The 22,052-nt window shown below is 40.2% G+C and overlaps 1 protein-coding gene across 1 annotated transcript in view; it reads left to right on the top strand.

The window, feature by feature from the left end:
• The window catches only part of PRKAR2A (protein kinase cAMP-dependent type II regulatory subunit alpha), an 88,664-nt gene that overhangs the window by 60,895 nt on the left and 5,717 nt on the right, over window positions 1-22,052 (top strand). Inside the window, exons 5-10 of the mRNA XM_026682660.2 lie at window positions 852-958; window positions 3,217-3,370; window positions 14,180-14,281; window positions 15,025-15,099; window positions 15,612-15,677; window positions 16,610-16,748. Coding sequence (XP_026538445.1) covers window positions 852-958; window positions 3,217-3,370; window positions 14,180-14,281; window positions 15,025-15,099; window positions 15,612-15,677; window positions 16,610-16,748 — 643 coding nt within the window. The remainder of the gene's footprint in view (window positions 1-851; window positions 959-3,216; window positions 3,371-14,179; window positions 14,282-15,024; window positions 15,100-15,611; window positions 15,678-16,609; window positions 16,749-22,052) is intronic.

Below are 22,052 nucleotides of genomic sequence, written 5' to 3'. Positions count from 1 at the left end.
TATTCTCAGCCGAAGCTGCTCCCAAACAACCAGAAACTAAGGCAGGCAGGCAGAATTTTTTAAATTTTTTTTCCTGAAATTTCCCCCTTAAAATGAAGATGCGTGTTATACGCCAGTGCGTGTTATACGCCGATAAATCGGTATCGCTTTACAGTGCTTTACAGCCCAAGTGGTTTATAGAGTTGGCCTATTGCCCCCAACAATCTGGGTCCTCATTTTACCCACCTCGGAAGGATGGAAGGCTGAGTTAACCTTGAGCCTGGTAAGATTCGAACTGCCAAACTGCTGGCAGCCAGTGATCAGCAGGAGTAGCCTGCAGTACTGCATTCTCACCACTGCACCACCCCAGCTCTATGAATTGTCAAAACCACTAGAATAGATGACTAAATGTGATATAGTCAAAACTTAATGATCTTTTGGAGACCGTACCTCTGTTTATCAGTTGCCTGGCACTTTATCCTGAAATATTTTCAAAATGTTTCAAAACAGCAAAGCAAATAATCTCAAAGCTGGACCATGACAACTGTGACTGCACAGATAGCATTGTAGCCACTGTTCTCTTGGTCAGCTTTGAGATTCCCTGGCTTTTTTTTTCTTTTTTAATATGACAGACTTCTGTTTGTTCTTTGGAGTTAGAAGACGCTAGAAGTAGAATGGAGTTTTCTCTGACATAGTTTTAGTTTGATTTGTATTTTTTGCATTTATGAACAAGTGAGATGGCACCCCATTCAAAAATACTCTTCTCTTCTGTAGTTAAAAAAGCCCAGGGTATAGACAACAGTATTTGGGGCATTATAATTGAATGACTTAGTCCTCATAAGAAATGTTAATTGAAATAAATATTCTTTCAGGAACAATTGTCACAAGTTTTGGATGCCATGTTTGAAAGAAAAGTGAGGCCTCAGGAACATGTAATTGACCAAGGAGATGATGGAGACAACTTTTATGTTATTGAAGAGTAAGGAGCCAAAGTATTGCTGTATGATGTGTTTTTAAATGTTTCTGACATAAATGTTAAATTAAATTTTACTAACTTGGAATGAGGAAGCTGAACTTTCTAAGTTTCAGATAAAAAGGACAGACTTTGGAGAGCATGCTATGATTGTAAGAAGGTTTACTAAAGGAACACAATTTTAACTACCATCTTATATTGCAGAAATCAGTTGAAAATTATATATGAGAAGAAACCCATATTGATATATAGAAGTTATTTATAGATGTTAATGATTAAAAAAAACTTTACTCCATTTCACAGATAGCTGTTTCATCTCTGTAAAGCAATATTTCAAGCAGAAAGATTTTTGCTTTATAAGAATGTACTTATAGTTTCAAGGGTTAAAGATAGCTCTGCTAATTCATTTCCTAGTCTTGGATTCATTCAGTAGTTTCTCATTTCTGATATTGTTGAGATTGTATATATGTTTTACCCATAGAACTTTATTATGAAAGAAAATTATCAGACCCATATTTACATAGTTAGTTTGCTATTAGTTCTGATATAATATGTACTGTTTTATTTAGTTTTGTGATTTCCCACCACATAAGCTTTAAAATGTATTCATTTCTTTAGCTTTGAATCTATTTCAGTCATAATAAAATACAAATAAAATTTGCACAAAAAACACTGTTACTAGGCAGGGTTATCCAGAAGCTACTCATTTACGCTAGACCAGCTCTGGAAATTATCTAGGCATCTTATAAATAGATTATATATAAAGAAAAGTTATTTCTTGAAAGCCTCCAAAAATTATTTCCTCATTCCACTTCTAAAAGCACAAGGAAAATACTATTTCTTTATTGTGATCAGTATTAATCCTTTCTAGAAAGTGCATTTTAGAATACTATTGTCCTCATGCTACCTTGGGAAATATAACACATATAAAATGTTCAGATTGGAAACTGTGATCTAATATATCTGTAAACATGCACAAGCCAAGGAATCTTATGAAACCAGAGGAAAAAATAATTCCCAACAAGTGTTTGTTGAATAGTACCCCTGTCTTGACAAAACCAGAATAATGCTGTAGACTGATCCCTTTTTTCTTTTCAGATAATCAGTGCTAAGTTTCTGAATGAAGATAAGTAGTTGGACAGGTTAATCATTTGAGGAAAAAATTAAGTTTGGCAGAATCACTTATATAATAAAATATCTTTCTGCAGATCTTTCTGTAAAAACATAATTCTTAAGTTCTAATAATTAAAATACAAGCAGGACAGGCCTGTTGGCTTTTACAAAGGATTCTGAGATTGTAGCCTATGAGTCATTTAGAGCAACAGGAAGAGAAGTGAAAAATATTATTTTACTATTCTCAGATTCCCCCCCACCCCACCCCAGCAATTTGATAGATTCACCCGGGGTGGGATTCTACAGGTTTGCACCTATTTGCTAGAACCAGTTGTTAACATTCTAAGCAGTTTGGAGAACCGGTTGTTAGAAGAAATTACTGGCCTAATCCTGTAAGGAAGGCAGGAAGGAAACATTCTGGTGTTGCTTACAGAAACTGCCTCTCCTTTAACCCTTATTACGTTCTTGGCAGGACTAGACTTCCTGTCTCTGGAACTTATCTGGAGTTTTTTCCCCTCCTTTGCTGGTACTTTGCTCATGTGGAGTGACCATTCAAAGTTACAATGGCACTGAAAAAAGTGACTGATGACCATTTTTCACACTTACGACTGTTGCAGGATCCCCACAGTCATGAGAGGCCAGGCGAGGAGATGCGTGCCTCGATGTGAGTGATATTGAGTTGGCCACACCCAGCCAATAACATGACCACCAAGCCATGTCCATCCAGTCACATGACCACCAAGCCATGCCTACCAACTAAGCCATGTCCATAGAACCAGTTGTTAAAAAATTTGAATCCCACCCCTGGATTCGCCCCTACTGCAAACAATGGAAGGGAATTAACCCCCACTTAGTTGTATAGATTAGAAGCTTGCTTTGTGGTCATTTCTGCCAGCCATAGCTGATTTCTCAGCTATGTTTGCCCATAGTGATCAATAGAGTGAAAAGATGGGAGTTGTAGACGGGCAGTGTTTGGTAGCAAATAGGGATACATTCTGACTGGGCATGTTCTGTTCCAACCAGATGGAAATGTTTTATTTTATTTTTAATTTAGAAAATAAACTACTTCTATTTTTATTAAGCTGAGCTTTTATTAGCAATGCTTTGCATTTGAATTAATGCCTGGGGGTTTTATTTTCCCATCTTTCTAGGGGATTATATGATATTTTTGTAGCACGAGAAAGCCAGACTCGCTGTGTTGGTCGCTATGATAATCATGGCAGTTTTGGGGAACTTGCCTTGATGTATAACACTCCTAGAGCTGCAACTATTGTTGCCACCACAGAAGGTGCCCTTTGGGGACTGGTAAGTATTATTTGTGGGAAATCTAATATGTCTTGAATTACACAAACATAATTTCTATCAATGTTTATGTCAGTGTATTGAAGCATGCTGGTTTCTTTAGTTTCTTGTCTTGTTATTACTAATGTAGCAAAGTTTTATTTGTTTTTAACCAAAGGTCATTGTTGTAGGGCCATGTAAAAAGCAGAACGAAGAAAGATGAAATAAAGATTGTAAAACAGGAAAAAAAAGTTGCGGATGTGCAGATAAATCCTGATTTTCAAAAAAAAAAAATGGTGATATTTAAGGCTAGATTTAGTTGTATTTTGTTTTATTTTTCTTAATTCACACTTAACTTTTTAGTTCACTGTTTCTTACTCCATTTCTACAATTTGCATAACATTGCTTACGTCAGAAGGGAACAGAGTGATGGGTATGTATGGATGTTATGAGCACACAAAGGACAATACAATTTGCATGGATCATCTAGCAAGCACTTCCCACAGCAGTTTTGGAGGGCCAAGCCTCCCCCCAAAAAACCCATATATGCTGAGATGTTGGATAAGGGGCCATTAAAATTATAGCTCACATCCTGCTATACTGCATCTTCTACGAGGACTCACAGAGTCAATTTATAAAACCTAACCTAATAAAATATCCTGGAAACAGTTATCTTTTTTACGCACAACTATTGTTATCAGATCAATATGAAGTAGTTTCTCTAAATGTGGCCAAATTCTGCTATGCTGCATGTGAAATTAGTTCTAAGAAAATAGAACCTGCGTCACCTACACCTTGCTCACATCTGAATCGTTACATCATTAACTGGTCGGAGTAGAGTAAAAAAATTGTTTTTAATGTAAATGGAAGATACTAGAGAAAGCTAATGATCAGAATATTGGAATAGGTCAAACTGCCACTGGCTATGGTGCTTATGACTGTAGATGATCTTTGGCCAGTCATTTGTCTTTCAGGGTAACCTACCTAGATCAGAAGTAGTAGTTGTGAAAATGTGTGAGAGTAGAAATTAACATATACATTCAGGGGTGGGCTGCAAAGTGGCAGGAGATTGCTGCTGGAATTAACACGCATGCCAAAAATTAACGGCCGGGCACCATTGTGTTACTGCAGTCCGCGTAGCTGCGCTGAGTGCAAATCATTACCAGGCTGTGTGAGGCAGTTGCCCCGAGTAGAGGTTTCTCTTTTAGGAACCCAGGGAAATTTTGCACCCTCATTTTTTTTTAAATTCAAGGCCATCTGTCGAATAAATTAGTTGGCTTAAACCTCACAGCCCTAACTATCCAGCGGAACAACAGCGAGCACCAAGGCCTGTGTCCGTCTGTGCATGGCAGCTGTTGAAGGCCAGTAATTTCACTTACATTGCTTATTCTGGACTGTTAGGCGTTCTCAATCTGGCTGATTTGGACATTCAATAATTACCTGTCCTATTGACAATACATATATATAGAAATATATATATGCAAGAGGATAATAATTAATAATAATTAATAATTAATAAATAATCTATACTGATAATAATAATAAATTATTATTATTGAGATATGACTCATATTATAGAAATAATAATAAGGGGATTCTATTATCAGGGCACCCTGTCCAACCCTGGGCGTGCCAACCGCCTATACAGTATAGCATTGAATAACGGGCATACACTAAATTTTCAATCGAAATGGCAAGCGGTAGTAACTCTAAGGCTTCAACCTCAAAGGTCACTTTTAAATCTCAGCACAAATCTAAACAGCCCAAGGGGAGTTCCAAGGCTGCAAAAAAAGACACCAACAGGCACCACAAGGCATTGGAGAAGCACATAAATAAATGTACACGGGAGGCAGAAAGGACCTTACAAGTTTGTTCACCCCCTAGACCGGAACCGGCCAGTAGTCCCCACCCTCCTCCCCTAGATCTCTCCCACTTATCCAGGTGCAGTTCGGCTCCTCAGGGTCAACCTAACTATTCAACGGGAACACCAGTCATGCAAAAGGCCCCTGAAGCCACGTTCATACCAACGGCTGCTGGCCTTTGTAAGGATGAGGTTCTCCCAGATGAAGTTCCAGAGAGGATGAGAGTGTGGATGGAGCTGGCCATATGCCAGGGAATCGCAGTAGGACTGCAACACACAGTTCTGCCCAGAGAACGTCTTGCGCCCGCTGATTATGATTCGCAATCATTACAGTCGGAGCAGCACTCTACCCAGGTACAACCTCAGGGGCACTTTCCCATGATTCAAGACATTCCTCTCCAGGGGCTGCACGAGGAGGAGGTGGAACAAGTTGAGCAAATGGAGCATATTGAATCAGGGTCTGTACATGACAGTGACCTGGCCCTGTCAGAGGCGGACCCCCTAGAAAGGGCCATGTCAGAGGATGAGGAATTTGTTCCTGATCAACCCACATTTACAGGTTTATTCCGCCCACAATTGTTGAAATCACTATTGTTCAAGGCCAAAAACACCATGCGCCTGTACAAGTCAGCTCCCTCAACCACACCAACTCCTTCACAAGAGGAGTCAGAGGATTTAATTTTCACCCAACCGGTAGTCGAGGCAGACGTGATTTCAGTCTCTCACATGTTTTCGGATCTGGTGCAGAAGCAGTGGGCTTCTGCAGCGGTGTACCCTGCCCCCACAGGGTACGACAGAAAATATTTCAATTTGCAACTTCCGGTTTGTCGGCCGCGGCGGCAGGGATTTGCGAAGCTGCGCGATCCCTGCCGCGCTAGCCGTTTTGGGGCTCCGACCCAGCCGGGTGCGGAGCTAGGCTGCCCTGCAGGGGCAGCTGAAGGTAGGGGGATCCGGAGAAGGGTTTGGGGGTGCTGCAGACCCCCTCCTGGCCGGCAGAACCCCTTTTCCCAGGACGGTGCAGCGGCGGTCCGTAATGGCCGCCACAAAGAAGCTGGCAGCCGGGTAAGAATGCGCAGGAGGAAGTGGAGAAAGTGATTGAGAGGAGAAAGTTTTTCTTGGCTCCTAGGACTCTAAGACATATTTAATAAAATTCCTGAATAGTATGACTTTCTGAATAATACCTGCCAGAAGAGGAAAAAAGCGGCTGCTGGAAGGTGCTGAAAGGATAGCTTTCCCTCTTTTCCTACGGAATAAATAACTGGATATTAAGAAACCTATTTTTAGGTGGAAATTGGATTTAAGCGATGAGTGGGAAGAGAGAGGATTAAAAAGAAAATATTTGTATGCTAAGATTTGTTGGAGCAGATGCCTTAAGGATTTGAAGACTAGAATATATTGTAACAAGACTTTAAACAGATTTGGACTTTCTTTCTCTTTGATTGATATCACCCCAGAAGGAGAAAGTGAGAACTCTGCCTTGGTTTGGACTGATTGATAACTTTGGGACTGTTTTATCTTTTTTATTTTCTTTTGAATATTCTGGTTGTTGTAAGAAGAAAGAAGGAGAAAAGAAAAGAAAAGATTTATAATGGCTCTTTCTGTTGAGGAACTGAGAAATGGTGTGGAAGAAGCTTTTCTTTTCTTAGAAATGGCGCTTACTAATTATCAACAAAAATTACAACAGATGAAGACAGCAGAGGAACAAGAAAGAAAGGAAGGAGCCATCTTTAATGAATCTCAGAATTTGATCCAGAAAAAAGGAAGAGAGAAAGAAAAGAAAAGAAGAGAAAAGAAGAAAACTAAAGGATTTAAGGACTTAAGATCTAAAAAACATTTAAGAAAGGGAAAAATAAAGTGCAAAACCAATATGATGAGTGTAAACAAAGGGGAAAAGAAATACGACAGAGAAGGGAAGCCGGTAAGGCAGAGGCTAGAAGAAGGGGGGTAGAAAGGTTTGTTGGGAAAAGAAAGAAAGGGAAAAGGTGGAGAAAAGCTACAACGTTTTGAAATTGAATGGAAAAAAGGAATTTTTATGGATAATGGATAAAGTATAATTTTTTTAAAAAAAAAGATTTTGCAAGGTACATAAGATGAGATGGTAGTATTGCAATGGTTTAAGAGTTGATAAGAGATTAAAATGTTAAAATGTTTAAAAATGATTGGTATTAAAACTTAATAATAGGAGAGGTTTAGAATATTGTTTTAATTAAAGAGTTTAATAAAATTATGGTATTGATGTTATTATAAAATTTTTATTATAGTATTTCTTTTTAATATTTGGATTTATTCTCTAATTATGCATTTAATTGTGTTGGATGTATTAGTTAGATAGAATGTACCAAGCAAAATCTGATTGGGTATTAGATATTATTTTAAAGATTAATTTGATTAACTTAGGGGAGATAGAAAGGCATCATACTCTGATTAATGATTTCAGGAGAAACTGATTTTCTTTTTTTTTCATAAGGGATGAGACAAAGGGATGATAAAAAATGGACAAAAGATACAAATATAATGATTTAAACTAAGATGATTAATTAAGGTAGAATTAAGAAGTGTGAAATATGTGGAGAAGTTAATATAGAAGGTTTAGAATGGTAAATAAAATAAGTAATGATATGTAAGATGAGCATGAATATAATTGAAGTCCATGAAGAGAGAGACACCTGGGTCCAAGTTACTTTCCAAAAGATATTTTTTTATGTTTTGTGTGTTGTGTGTATATGTCTTTTTGGGGGAGAATTGGTAAAAACTTGTAGAAATATAGAATGAGAATAATGGTAACTAAGTCAGAAAGAAACAGATGAAATAATAATAATGATATTGAATAAGAGTAAAGAGAAGTAAAGAAAATTGAATAAGAGGTTTTGGTATATTATATGGAAATGGTTTAAAACAGAATCATAATTTATCTGACTTGTTAAATTTATAAGGGAAAAAGGTTTAAACATGTAATGAATAATGATAATTTGTGTGTTTTAAAAATTAATAAAACTTGTTTAAAAAAAAAAAAAAAAAAAGAAAATATTTCAATTTGGCTCCAGATTACTTTAATGTACTAAACACTCCAGAGGTAGACAAACTGATAGTAGGTTTAGCGTCCTCGTCTTCCATTCCCAGTGAAGCGATTGAGGTGTTAAAGCCCGAGGATAAACAGACTGAGTTGGCTCTATACAGGGCCCATCAGTCTGATGTGTGGGCCATAAGAGTGGCCACGGCCGCATCCTTTTTTACTCGATCCTCACTTAGATGGCTCCGTCCCCTAAGAGAACACATTCCTAACTCTAACATAAGAGCGCATCAGGACATTGCCAAACTTATCGCAGCCACAGAATTCTCTGCGGACGCAACATTCCATGCGGTTAAGTTTTCATCTAGGGCCATAGCATCCCAGATTATAGCTCGGCGCTTGCTATGGTTAAAACATTGGCAAGCTGACATTAAGCATAAGTGCAAACTTGCCTCATCTCCCATTTCAGGGGACAGATTGTTTGTCTCTACTCTTGATCCACTACTAATTGAGACCAGAAGCAAGAAGAAGATACTCCCTTCTCTTTTTCGGAAGTCAGATACCAGAAATACTCAGTCCTTTCAGAGGGGATCCTTCCGTCCCTTCTGTCAAGGACCTTATTCAGCAAGATATCAGAGACCCTCTAACTTCAGGCCAGGTCAACAGTCAGAGAGGCCCGACTTCGGGGACAGAAATAGAAGGGGTGGCCAAGCCAAGAGATCTTTTTGAGGGGTAGGAAACCAGCCATTCCGTCGCCCAAAATAGAACCATTAACTCTCCCATTGGCGGACGCCTTAAACTGTTTGTGAAACAATGGATCTCTTTAACCTCTGATGCCTGGGTCAGAGACATGATCAGATTCAGCCTAGCTCTAGAATTCCAATTCACTCCCCCAGACTTCTTCATGTTGTGCCCTCTTTCTAGAGATCTGGTTAAACGGACTCGTATGGAAACACCTATCCAACATCTCCCAGAAAAACGAACCATTCAACCAGTAGCTACTAACCAACGAGGGTGAGGTTTTTACTCACATCTTTTTGTTGTTCCGAAGAGTTCGGGGAGGTAGAGAGCAATTTTAGACTTAAAACGACTCAACTGTTTTTTGGTATATCTCAAGTTTAAAATGAACACCTTACAATCTATTTTACTCAGCATCAGAAGGGGTGACGTCCTTACATCAATAGATTTAACGGAGGCGTATTTACATATTTCAATTAGACCATCCCACAGTAAATTTCTACGGTTCTGTTATAATAACCACCATTTTGAATATGTTGCCCTACCCTTCAGACTAGCATTCTCCCTCAGGACCTTTACAAAGGTCCTTGCAGCACTGGCAGCCCATCTCAGAGGTATTCCCATACGACTTCAGTGCTACCTTGATGACATTAATTTTGCAGTTAGGGACACTCAGATCACATTACAGACACTAGAACAACACGGTTTCTCAATTAATTGGACAAAGAGTCATTTAACTCCATTGACTCGATTGGTCCACTTGGGGGCAATTATAGACACTGTTGAAGGTAAGGTTTTCCTGTCACCTGATAGACAAAACAGCATACAACAATTAGTTACAGAGATCAGAACCCTGAAGAGGGTACCCTTGACCAATCTATCAAAATTGTTAGGCAAAATGATCTCATGCATATCTATTATCCCCTGGGCCCGACTCCACACTAGATCTCTGCAGTGGTTCCTGCTTCCGTACCAGTGATCAGGAAGAAGCAACTCCAAATACAGGGTCACGCTACCATCAAAGGTCCTCATATCTCTCCACTGGTGGACCAGGCCGATCATCAACAGATGTTGCCAGTTCAAAGAGCCCCACACTTACCATCACGACAGATGCCAGCCTGTTTGGATGGGAGCTCACCATCAGTCCCTCACAGCCCAAGGTCTCTGGTCCTCCATAGAACAATTGTGCAGCATAAACTGGCTGGAGCTCAGGGCAGTACATCTGGCCCTTCGCAAATTCATCCCACAGGTCCACAATCAACACGTACTGATCTTGACCGACAATGTGACAGCGAAGGCCCACATAAACAAGCAGGGGGGCACACAGTCGAAACAACTCATGCGGGAAGCGGAATGGCTGTTTCTTTGGGCAGAGAACAACCTGCTCTCCATCAGAGCAGAACACATATCGAGTCTGTCGAATACCCAGGCAGACTGGTTAAGCAGGGATACGATCGATCAATTGGAGTGGTGCCTGCACCTGAGTCTATTTCGAGAGGCGGTTTGGAGATTCGGTCAGCCAGTAATAGACTTGTTCGCTTCCCCTCTCAACTCTCAGCTCCTGAGATTCATTTCCAGGTACCATTCACAAGGAGCAGAGAACTTCAATGTGCTCCGCTGCTGCTGGCCCCCGGGCCTTCTGTACGCATTTCCTCCACTTCCAGTAATCACCAAGGTCATCCAGAAGCTGCTGAAAGAGAGGGAGGAGCTGTTACTGGTAGCACCATACTGGCCCAGGCGACCATAGTTCGCAGACCTCCGGAGTCTGTCTTCAGCAGAACCATGGAGAATTCCGCTGGACAGTCTTGCTCACCCAGGGCCCTCTTCAACATCCAGACCCTCAATGGCTGCACCTAGCCGTATGGAGGTTGAGCGGAGACGTCTGAAAAGCGAGCAGTTCTCTAACAAAGTTATAGCCACCATCCAAGAGGCCAGGCACCCCACAACAACTCTCATATACAATGCCACGTGGTCCAGTTTCTGTAAATGGTGTACCAAGGCTCGTATTGATCTCACCTTTCCATCAGTGGCTCAAATACTAGAGTTCTTACAAGAAGGACTAGACAAAGGTCTATCACCAAATACATTGAAAAGACAGGTGGAGGCTCTGGCCTTGGTCATCACTTGTGAAGACCTACCGTCTATTTCTCATCACCCACGTATACGGAGTTTTCTTCGAGGAGCCACAAACTTATACCCTCCAGTGGTTTACCATTATCCAACTTGGGACCTTAACAAGGTTCTTGTTGCACTCACTAAGTGTCCCTTCGAGCCCTTGAAATAACGAATCTTCAATTTCTGATGTACAAAGTAGTTTTTCTAATACCGATAACTTCCGCTCGTCATATTTCGGAAGTAGCAGCCTTGTCAATCAGGCAAGATCTTTGTGTTTTTCATTCAGACAGGGTGGTCCTTCGTCCAGACATACCGAAAATTAACTCGGCTTTTCACAGGGCACAAGAACTGATACTTCCTAACTTTTGTCCAAAGCCAGTTCAAGGATTGGAACTACAATGGCATCGGCTTGATATAAGGCGGGCATTACGAATATATATTCACTTCACAGCGCCTTTCAGAAAAACGGAGGCTCTATTCGTGTCCTTTCAGCCAAATACTCTGGGCTGCAAAGTCTCATCTTTCACAATAGGCCGATGGTTAAGGGCTGCGATAGCTAAAACGTATGAGACTCAATCATTACCGGTGCCCAGGGGCATAACAGCACATTCAACCAGGAGCGCCGCAACATCGGCAGCGTGGTCCATGCAAGCACCAATAACTGAAATTTGTCAAGCGGCAACTTGGGCCTCTCCATCGCCCTTCATTAGGCATTATAAAATAGACATGTTTGCCTCCTCTGAGGCTTCCTTTGGCAGAAGAGTTGTGCAGAGGGTCCATAGGGACCAGGAGGTGATTCCAAGCCAGACAGAGACCCTCCCGTAGAACAGGCCAAGCTTTGGTATGTCCCACTACTGGATGGATGAATTTTCCATAATCCCAGTAAAGTCAATGCAAACTATTTCCTTGTTCTCAGGAGTTTAAGACTTGCCAACACTATGGCTCTAAATGCTTTGAAAATGGTTAGAAAGCTGTGCTTGAGACCTCTTGCAAGCATAGCATCTCTAAAAAGCTGATGCTGCTCATTAAAACAGTATCATCTTCTTTGTGCAGAAATTAGAAAAAAAGATATAGCAACTTTAATGATTGAAAGAAAGGTGCTATGCTGACTTGATGCCAAAAATACTTTTTCCAAATCATTTTGAAACATGCACAGCGCTGATAAACACTTCCTTCCTCCAATTTCATCTTTATAAGAACAGCCCTATAATTTATGTTTTAGGAAGAGTTAGTGTTTGACCGAGATTTTCCTCAGAAAGTTGGATCTTTCTAATCTTGGTCCCAAATTCTAAAGTGTGGTTTTTTTTAGGCTTTTTGTATCCACATAAGGTAGGAATTTATCTATGGCTTCCTATTTGATAAGTATTTCTAACTACATATGAAACATAGTATCTTAGAAACATTCCAAAGGCTGTCTTATTTACAGTTTTGATCGAACCAGGAAATATATGGATTTTTCCTTGATCAAAATGACAACCATATAAAGAGAACATTGAAAGTGAGAGAGGCTTTCAGAATTATGCTTCAAATTATTACCATTTCAGTGGAGAATCACTTTTCAGATGATATTATATTTAAATATAAGCAATCAATAAAATAAAAATATTCCAGAGTGGTGAGGACTTTGTCCATATCTGCATCTGGAGCACATTATGGGCAGGTTTTCTTACATAGGTATAAGCTTGTATAATTGGAATCTTATTTGGGGGCCATAGGAAAATGATTATACAATTTATCTGGCTGCAATGCACATATGATATGTACATTAGTGCAAAAATAATATTGCTATGACATTTGAAATGTTACAAGTTACACAGTCAGTTGTACGCATATAAAACTTGACACTTATGCAGGATCTGAAGAATCTCAAATCAACTTGATCATCTGCTGCCATCTAATGGAAACGTTCTTGCCAAAAAAAACCACTGGAGTTACTATGCAAAATCAGCACTGTGTCAGTTCAGATTATTACTCCTCCTCAAGCTGTCAGAAGATTTTGATATAAACAGCATTAAATTATTTGGCTCTGCATTTTTAAAAACTGATTTCGTGAAGTGTCCTACAACTGAGTAATTGCAGAATGGGGAATGCATAATCCCCAGAAATGGCTTGATTCATCACCTGTTTATTGAATTAGTTTGGTTTGAAATGCAGCAGTCTGTGGCAGGCTACAAGCTCCCCTTCTCCAGGTTAATACTGTCTGTAGTAGTCATTGTCAAGTTTAATATGCACTTAACTGAGCAAGATTTCGTTGATGGTTTAGGGCAAATGGTCAAGTGAGGCAAATGACACATGTTGATACGATTATGCAAATGCCTTGACTTAGTTATTGCAATCAAATATCCTAGTGCAAGTACATAATTGTGGCATTTGCATAATTACATCATTGCATGCCTGTCATCCTTTAAATATTGTATGAGGTACTTTGGTTTATTTTCTATAGTTAAATGATCAAATTCTATTCCTCAATCTTTGGGAGAAAAACCAGTTAAAAGATTGGTGTCCTGAGAAATAACCTGTACTGATACATAGAGTCCTATTATTTTCCTGATGTGTAAGTGTTTTTTAAAAATATTTTTTATTCCACCTTTATTATTTCTTATAAATAAGTCAAGGTGGCAAAATACATAATACTCCTTCCGCTCTATATATACACATCTCAAAGAGAAGGCAAGAAAATAAAGATTCTTAGTTGCCTAGATTTTGAATTTGTTATTTTTGACAAAGGAAACATTAGAAGATACTGACTGAAAGGTATTGAAACTTCTGCACCTTTTTCTAATTTTGAATCTTTCAACTTCATGTAAATAGTAAGCATGTATTGAAATGTACAGAAAGATACTGTGTTTTAACTTCGTTCAGTGTAGAGGTTATCTCAGCTGCTGTTCACTTGAAGATTCATTGAAATATAGAATTAAATCAGGGTGTATTAATGTAGACCTTTAAAAAAAATTATTAGTATTAATACCAGTGCATAATATACTAGTAATTCAGACAAAAAAGGCCATTGTTTATATATAGGTATGTTTTCTGTTTGTGTTGATGTTCTAAACTTGATTACCTCAGAAGTAACCAAAGAAAAAAAACATTTTCATTCTATTTCTTGAAGGATCGGGTAACATTCAGAAGAATTATATTGAAAAATAATGCAAGGAAAAGGAAAATGTATGAATTATTTATTGAATCAGTGCCTCTTCTTAAGTCACTGGAGGTAAAGTACTTTGTGGGAAGTGAACTGGAAAGCATGTCTAATTAGATTTTCCTCAGCATTGTAAATGTTTAAGAGAAGGTTAAGGGTTAAGGAAAGCATCTATGAAAGCAATTACTTTATAATCTTGATAGTTTTTTTCAGTAAGCTCTTCAGACAGATTTGGCTGGTTCTTTGTGCATCTTTTTCTCTGAGTCTGCCAAGGAATATATGACTGAGACTTGCTATATGGCAGTTGGCCTCTATAATCTAAACTGATTTCTTTACATTGGGAACTTACATCATGGTGGCTTATATGGAACATATAGCAATACTAAATTAGTTGTCAAATAATCTAGGTTGTAATCATCCTTCTGCTAATTAATTTAGTGATGAGAACAAAGAAATGCATTAGCTTCTAGAACTAATGGTGATGGAACCGCCCCTGCTGCTTCTCTTCAGTAGACACACAGACACACACGCACACACACACCTGAAAAGGACCAGAGTGATAATGTGTCCATTTTCTAGGGTTGAGATGTATGCAAAAAGTGAGGGGGACATGAGGATAGATATGGATGGAAAAAAGCGGGTATATGACATCCACAGAATATAGAAGTTCAGGGTAAAATTATGCATGATTTATTGGAATACTTGAGGTGATATATATAAGTTAGCATAAAACATGTAACATCCATTGCATTGTGGAAATAGATTATGCCAAAGAAAGGGCCAGGGCATATTAAATTCATTTTTTGTTGTTGCAGCCATCTGAGCGAATGAAGATTGTTGATGTAATAGGAGAAAAGACATATCAAGATGGAGAACGCATCATTGCTCAGGTATATAAGTGCAATTCTGGCACTTTGGTAAATATATTGGATTTGGGAGATAGTTAAGGCTGATATACAGAATCAGAATATAATTCTTAAAAATGGATTGCAAAGAATGTTTTGTAAAATGTAAAAAAATGTCTTAATTATTAATTTACATTTTGTACTTTTGTACAGATTTGCTAATTTACATTATGTATTATTTGGATTCTAGAATACAGAATACAGTATTTTTTTTCAAAATCTAAAAGATTGTTCAAACAATATTTGGAACGTATGCCATAATTTTCTGAAGCAGCAGTGACCTTTATATTAAGATCTCCTTTCTCCATTGAAATATTCCAATATCATTCCAATTTTCGTTTATATTTCACATCTTAGATTAGCTGGCATAGATTCTTTTCTCTGTGCTGCTGGGTGCTTTTCTTAGCTCAGTCTCAGAAATTACATTACTTTGTTTGAAACTGATTTTGATCAACACTTCAGAAAATCCAAAGATATCTGTAATCTTGTTGTCACAGGGTGATAAGGCGGAGAGTTTTTTCATTGTACAATCTGGTGAAGTAAAGATCATGATTAAAAGCAAGGTGAGTTCAGTTATTTTTGGTATGGTTAAAATTTAAAATCATTTCATATTTTTAAATATGTCTCATTGAATTGACAAAGTTCAGGAATCTTTCCTAAAAATTGTCCTTACTCTGTCACATTCCAATTATCTTGGAAGAAAGATGGAGGATGCCCAATGAAAAAACCATAGATCAGTCACCAATTATGGAAGCTTAAGATAGGATTTGGAAACAGAGTTTCAGTGAGATGGGAAGTTAATCCTATTAAGTGGGAAAATCAAGCTTATTCTGTAAAGCTCCTTTGTGATTTTTTAAATGCTCTCATAACATAGCCTAGAAAAGGGTGGGTGTTAATTTAGTAATGAGCTTCATCCTGCATATGTTGTTCTTTAATTTATTGTAAATCTATATATACTTTATATAATCTGGTTTCCTTGAGCTATTTTGGTACTATAATTCCTAGACTTTCCTAGCTAGTTATATACAGCGAGTGACTACATTTATTGTGAATTTTTGGGTAGCGTTCCTAACACATCTAATGGACACTAAGTTAGAAAGGTCACTTACATTTTTCATTAATGAAATTGCCTTTGCAAATGAATTTTTACTGATAAACGTTTGACTTTTAAGAAGTGTACTATTAGCATCATTTCTTGGCTTGGCAAAAGAAATATTGTATGAACAGATTACATGTCAAGAAGTCAGGACTAGATCATATTAATTTACTAATATGGGGACACATTCCTGGATAACTTTATTTGCAGAGAGTGCTTTGCAATAAAGGGATCATAACCCCAAAGAATTTAATTGATCCAAGCTTTAATGTGACATCTGACAGATATGGAACTGAGAACAGGACAATCTCAGCTAATTTCAGGATTATGCGGAAGGTGAAATATTTGTCGTAACAATTTGTCAAGAAAATAATTCTGTGTCTTGAATTTTTGTTGTAGACCGTCACGGTAAAAGATGCAAACCAAGAGGTAGAGATTGCTCGATGTGAAAAAGGACAGTATTTTGGAGAGCTTGCACTTGTTACTAACAAACCAAGAGCAGCCTCTGCCTATGCTGTTGGAGTAGTCAAATGTTTAGGTAAGAACTCTGTTTTCCTTTGTGATAATTACTGTGAGAGCTGGATTCAGTTGGTGCTGCTTTCCATACTTGTCTGTTTGGATCCATCATTTGTTTCAAATAGCTTCTTTACTTTTGATACAAATCGGTCACAGTTTCAGGAATTCCTTGAATGTATACTGTATGGTACTTGGTTGTTAGAAAATTGGCATGAATTTTTAAGAAATCTTTTCTTCCACTATTAGCACTTTATATTTCAAAGCATATTAGCATATTATGATCTCTTGATTAATAAGGTACTGTATGGAGTTTCCATTATTACTTAAGTTTCTAGGAATGTTACAAGGAAGTGAGAAGTTGCAACTTCTCCCTTACCGAGCCAAATTTCAAAGTATCCAGTGTTATAATTAAATACCCCCAAATGACATATTCTCCCATGAGCTGTTCAGAGCATCCAGTGATGGGAAGGTGCTTCATTCCCTTCTAGGAAAGCTGGGCTTAAACTTGAGGACACTCCTCCTCCTCCATGAGACTCCTCCTTAGCCTCCTCAGTTTTAGCTCAGCCTTTCTTCAGACAGGTTGTGTTATTGTTTTCCTGGTTGGAACAGAACACTGGCGATTTAGCTGATTTATTTCTCAGGTCAGGTAAAACCATAGTTTCTGTCACCAACTACCCCCACCACCCCTGGGAACCTCCAAAAGTCATTTCGCTCGGTTTTTTTTTTTACTTTCCAGCATAAACGCGGAGGCTTATCTTGCCAATCTTCCCTGAGGCTAAAAACCTCTTTCAGAGATGCTGCCTTAAACTTCTAAACAAGGAGGCTTATCTCTCTGATCTCCCACCTGGCTGAGTAAATGCTCTGTCCCTTCTAGGTTTGAAGCTTCAATTTAAAAGTACAGCCTTTTTTCCTTTTATCGAGGCTCGAAGCCCCAATTTAAACAGTACAACCTTTTTTCCTTTTATTACGAGGCTTTCCCCGCACAACACCTCAGGACAGGGAATTAGCCCCTGCACCTTCCCGCTGAGCGGTTTTGCTTTCAGCAGGCCAGGCGGTGATAGCTACTTTCGTTTTCATTCTGCCACGAGGTGGCCGCCCTTTTAAAGGCCGCGTGGTTAAATTTGCTGAGTAATTGTTACTGTCTGTGAGGCAAGTTACCCAACAAGGTTTCCCTTCTTGGGGACCTGGGAAGGGGGGTCCCTACCACCAGTCCACTGGATGATAGAGGACTTGAACTGCTGGATTCCACAGGCAATAAGTGCAGCTAAACTGATCTAATTATCAGTTACAGACCTCTGTGCCGGGTCTGGAGGGGGGGTGTTCTGGTCTCCATATTTGATATTACAAGTACTTTATTCAAAAATTGACTTGATTGACATAAATTCTACAAATCTATAAGTTATTAAAATATGTGTGTGTGTGTGTGTGTGTGTGTATGTAGATAGATAGATAGATAGATAGATAGATAGATAGATAGATAGATAGATAGATAGATAGATAGATAGATAGATAGATAACAAAGCAAAACAGAACAAGGAGACAACATTTGCTAAAGGCATCAGGGAACTATTTATTCCAGGATCCCCTGCCCCTTAAGGAAGCAGGCCCCTAGGTGTTCCAGCCACCTAATTTCATAGCCTCTTTACATTGCTAATCTATCAAAGGCATTACCATGGCCAGCAACTACAACTCCAGTTCTAGACTAACTGCTAAAAATAGAGATAAGTCCACAGAGCCCAAAAAGACCTCTAAGGCAGCAGAAAAAGATGCACGCAGACGCCATCAGGCATTAGAAAGGCAGGTGGAAAAATGTACACGAGCAACTGCACAGCCCACCTCTTTACCACTCATCATACCCTCTACCTCACAGGCCCAGAACCCTCCAACCGCCCCTCTGGATTTATCCAGAAGGAGCAGCATATCGATACAACCTCCCCAGGAGGCTCTTTCTAACATTCTCTCACCAAGGAGGGCCCCAGAGGCAACATTCACGCCAACTGCAGCTGGCCTTAGACAAGAGGAGGAATTTCCAGAGGAAATCCCTGCCAACATGAGGGCATGGATGGAGCTAGCTATCCAGAAGGGCAGATCAGCAGGCGTCCAACAGGCTATTCAGTCAGGACGAACACCATCACCTTCGGTTTGCGGATCTCTTTCCGAACGATCTCTGGGCATCACGGATCCACATCTTCATCAGGTACCCCCCCCCGCAGAATTATCATTGCCCACTGTCAGAGACCCTCTGTACACACAGGATATGGGAGATCAAGGGGATCCAATGGATCAAATGGAGGAGGGGTCGGTACACACCGTTGATCAGGTATTGTCAGGGATGGATCTGCTAGAAAGAGGGATGTCTGATGATGAAGGCCTCTCACCTGACCTCCCCGTATTTACAGGATTATTCCACCCACAATTATTTAAATCCCTGCTGTTTAAGGCCAAGAACACCACACGGCTGGATAATACGGGTACCCCTCCCCCACCAAATACTCCAGGGGAAGCAGAGGATCTCATATTCTCTCAACCAGTCACTGAGGCAGAGGTTATCCCTGTGCCACACATGTTTTCCAATTTAGTGCAAAAACAATGGGCTGCAGCAGTCTCATATCCCACTCCCACAGGACATGATAAAAAATACTATAATTTGGCACCCGAGTTCTCTAAATTTCTACACACTCCGGAACTGGACGAGCTTATCATTGTGCTTGCATCTTCCTCAGCCATCCCAAGTGAAGCTGAAGAGGCTCTCAAGCCTGAGGAAAAGAGGGCGGAACTAGCCCTCCGCAGGGCACACATCTCAGATGCATGGGCCATCAGAGCAGCCACAGCCGCCTCCTTTTTCACCAGATCATCTCTCAGATGGCTCTGCCACCTGAGGGATACCATTCCAGCCTCAAACATTAGGGCACATCAATTAATCGCCGCTGCAGAGTTTTCAGCAGACGCTACCTTCAATGTAGTTAAATTTTCCTCTAGGGCCATTGCTTCCCAAATTGTGGCTAGAAGGTTACTTTGGTTCAAGCATTGGCAGGCAGACATCAAGCACAAGTGGCGGCTTGCCTCAGCTCCCATCTCAGAGAACAAACTATTTGACAGTGCACTTGAATCCCTCCTAATTGAAACCAGAACCAAAAAGAAAATGCTTCCCTCTCTTTTTCATCGATCAGAGTCCAGATCACCACAGCCCTTTCATAGGGGTTCCTTTCGCCCCTTCTACCAACCCTACTGTCCAAGATTTCAAAGACAGCCTGGATTCAGACAACAGACAGATAGAACTAGGACTCCATCCTAGGAGACAATTTCAAGGAACAGGATCTAGGCCCTTCCGCAGATCCAAGTAACGACCACAATGAGATTCCCATTGGCGGTCGCCTGAAAATGTTTGCCAACCAATGGGACTCCTCTACCACTGATGCATGGGTCAGGAACACAGTACGATTTGGTCTGGCACTGGAGTTCACCTCCACCTGCCCGGATTTTTTTTATGAAGTCCCCAATTTCCAGGGACGCAGAAAAAAGGTTTCTCATGGACACAGCCATAGCACATCTACTAGGCCATAAAACCCGTCCCTTCTAATTAAAAAGCTCTTGGTTTTTATTCACACCTCTTTGTGGTCCCTAAAAGTTCGGGGGAATGGAGGGCAATCCTGGACTTAAAACATCTAAACCAATATTTAGTTTACCAAAAATTTAAAATGACCACTCTCCAATCCATCTTACTCGGCATCGGAAAAAACTATTACCTCCATAGACCTCACGGAAGCTTACTTACATATCCCAATTAGGCCCTCACATTTCAAATTCCTTTGTTTCTGTTACAACAACGTCCATTACGAATATATTGCTCTCCCATTTGGCGTAGCTTCTGCTCCCAGAACTTTTGCAAAGGTCTTGGCTGCCTTGGCAGCATCACTCAGAGTTGGGCCATCCGACTTCAGTGCTACTTGGATGACATTCTTATTCTGGCATCTTCCATCAATCAAGCAAATTCGAACACTCAAACTACACTTGTAACCCTACAACAACATGGGTTCTCAATCAATTGGTCAAAAAGTCATTTAACACCCTCTACTAGACTCATTCACTTTGGCTCCATCATTGACACCCTGGAAGGCAAAGTTTTCCTCTCCCCTGACAGACAAGAAAGCATTAGAGATTTGGCTGAACAGATCAGAACTCTTAGGAAAGTACAACTATGTCTCCTTTCTCAATTTCTTGGAAAAATGATTTCTTCTATTTCTATTATCCCTTGGGCCCAGTTCCATGCAAGAACCCTGCAATGGTTCCTGCTGCCATACCAACGCGCCGGGAGAGACGATACCAGGACTCGCGTAAAAGTTCCATCAACCATTCTCAGGTCTCTACGATGGAGGACACAACTCGAAATCAATAAGGGATGCCCTTTCAAGGATCCACACAGGTCGATTGTTACAACAGACGCCAGTCTAGTGGGATGGGGGGGGGCACTTCCAATCACATATAGCGCAAGGCCTTTGGACAGATTCAGAGAAGGCACACAATATCAACTGGCTAGAACTGAGAGCGGTATACTTGGCACTCCAACAATTCCTCCCACATCTCCATTGCAAATACGTGCTCGTCTTAACAGACAACATAACTACAAAGGCCCATATCAACAAACAAGGGGGCACTCATTCCAATCTACTAATGAGGGAAGCAGAAAGACTATTCCTGTGGGCCAAAATCCATCTTCTCTCTCTAAAGGCGGAGCATATATCTGGAGTAACGAATGTACAAGCGGATTGGCTCAGCAGAGCCACGTTAGACCAATCAGAGTGGCGTCTGGACCCCAAGATCTTTCTGGACGCTACTCGGAGGTTGTGCCAACTGGTAGTCGACCTGTTTGCCTCCCCACTCAATGCACAGCTTCCCCGATTCATTTCTCGTTACCCATTGCAGGGAGCGGAGGACTTGAATGCCCTCAGATGTCACTGGCCCACCGGATTGCTATACGCCTTTCCTCCCTTCCCCGTGATCCCCAAATTGATTCAGAAGTTGCTGGAAGAAAAAGCGGACCTGCTATTAGTGGTTCCTTATTGGCCAAGGCGAGCATGGTTCGCGGACCTGAAGGACCTCTCGACAGTACCACAGTGAAGGATCCCATCATTGGTCATATTGCTGTCTCAAGGCCCAGTGCTACACCTGGACCCCCAATGGCTAAACTTAGCCGTATGGAAGTTGAACAGCGATGTCTGAGAGATGAACACCTTTCTACTCAAGTTATTCACACTATTCAGTTGGCTCGATGTCCTTCAACGAACCAAATCTATGAGGCCACCTGGTGTAGCTTCTGCTGTTGGTG

The sequence above is a fragment of the Notechis scutatus genome, chromosome 2 (genome assembly GCF_049901735.1).
Source record: "Notechis scutatus isolate UNSWTSFEM ecotype Mainland chromosome 2, rNotScu1.2, whole genome shotgun sequence".
NCBI lineage: Eukaryota > Metazoa > Chordata > Lepidosauria > Squamata > Elapidae > Notechis > Notechis scutatus.
The sequence above is the reverse complement of the archived record's forward strand: the minus strand, read 5'-3'. Positions and strand labels throughout refer to the sequence as shown.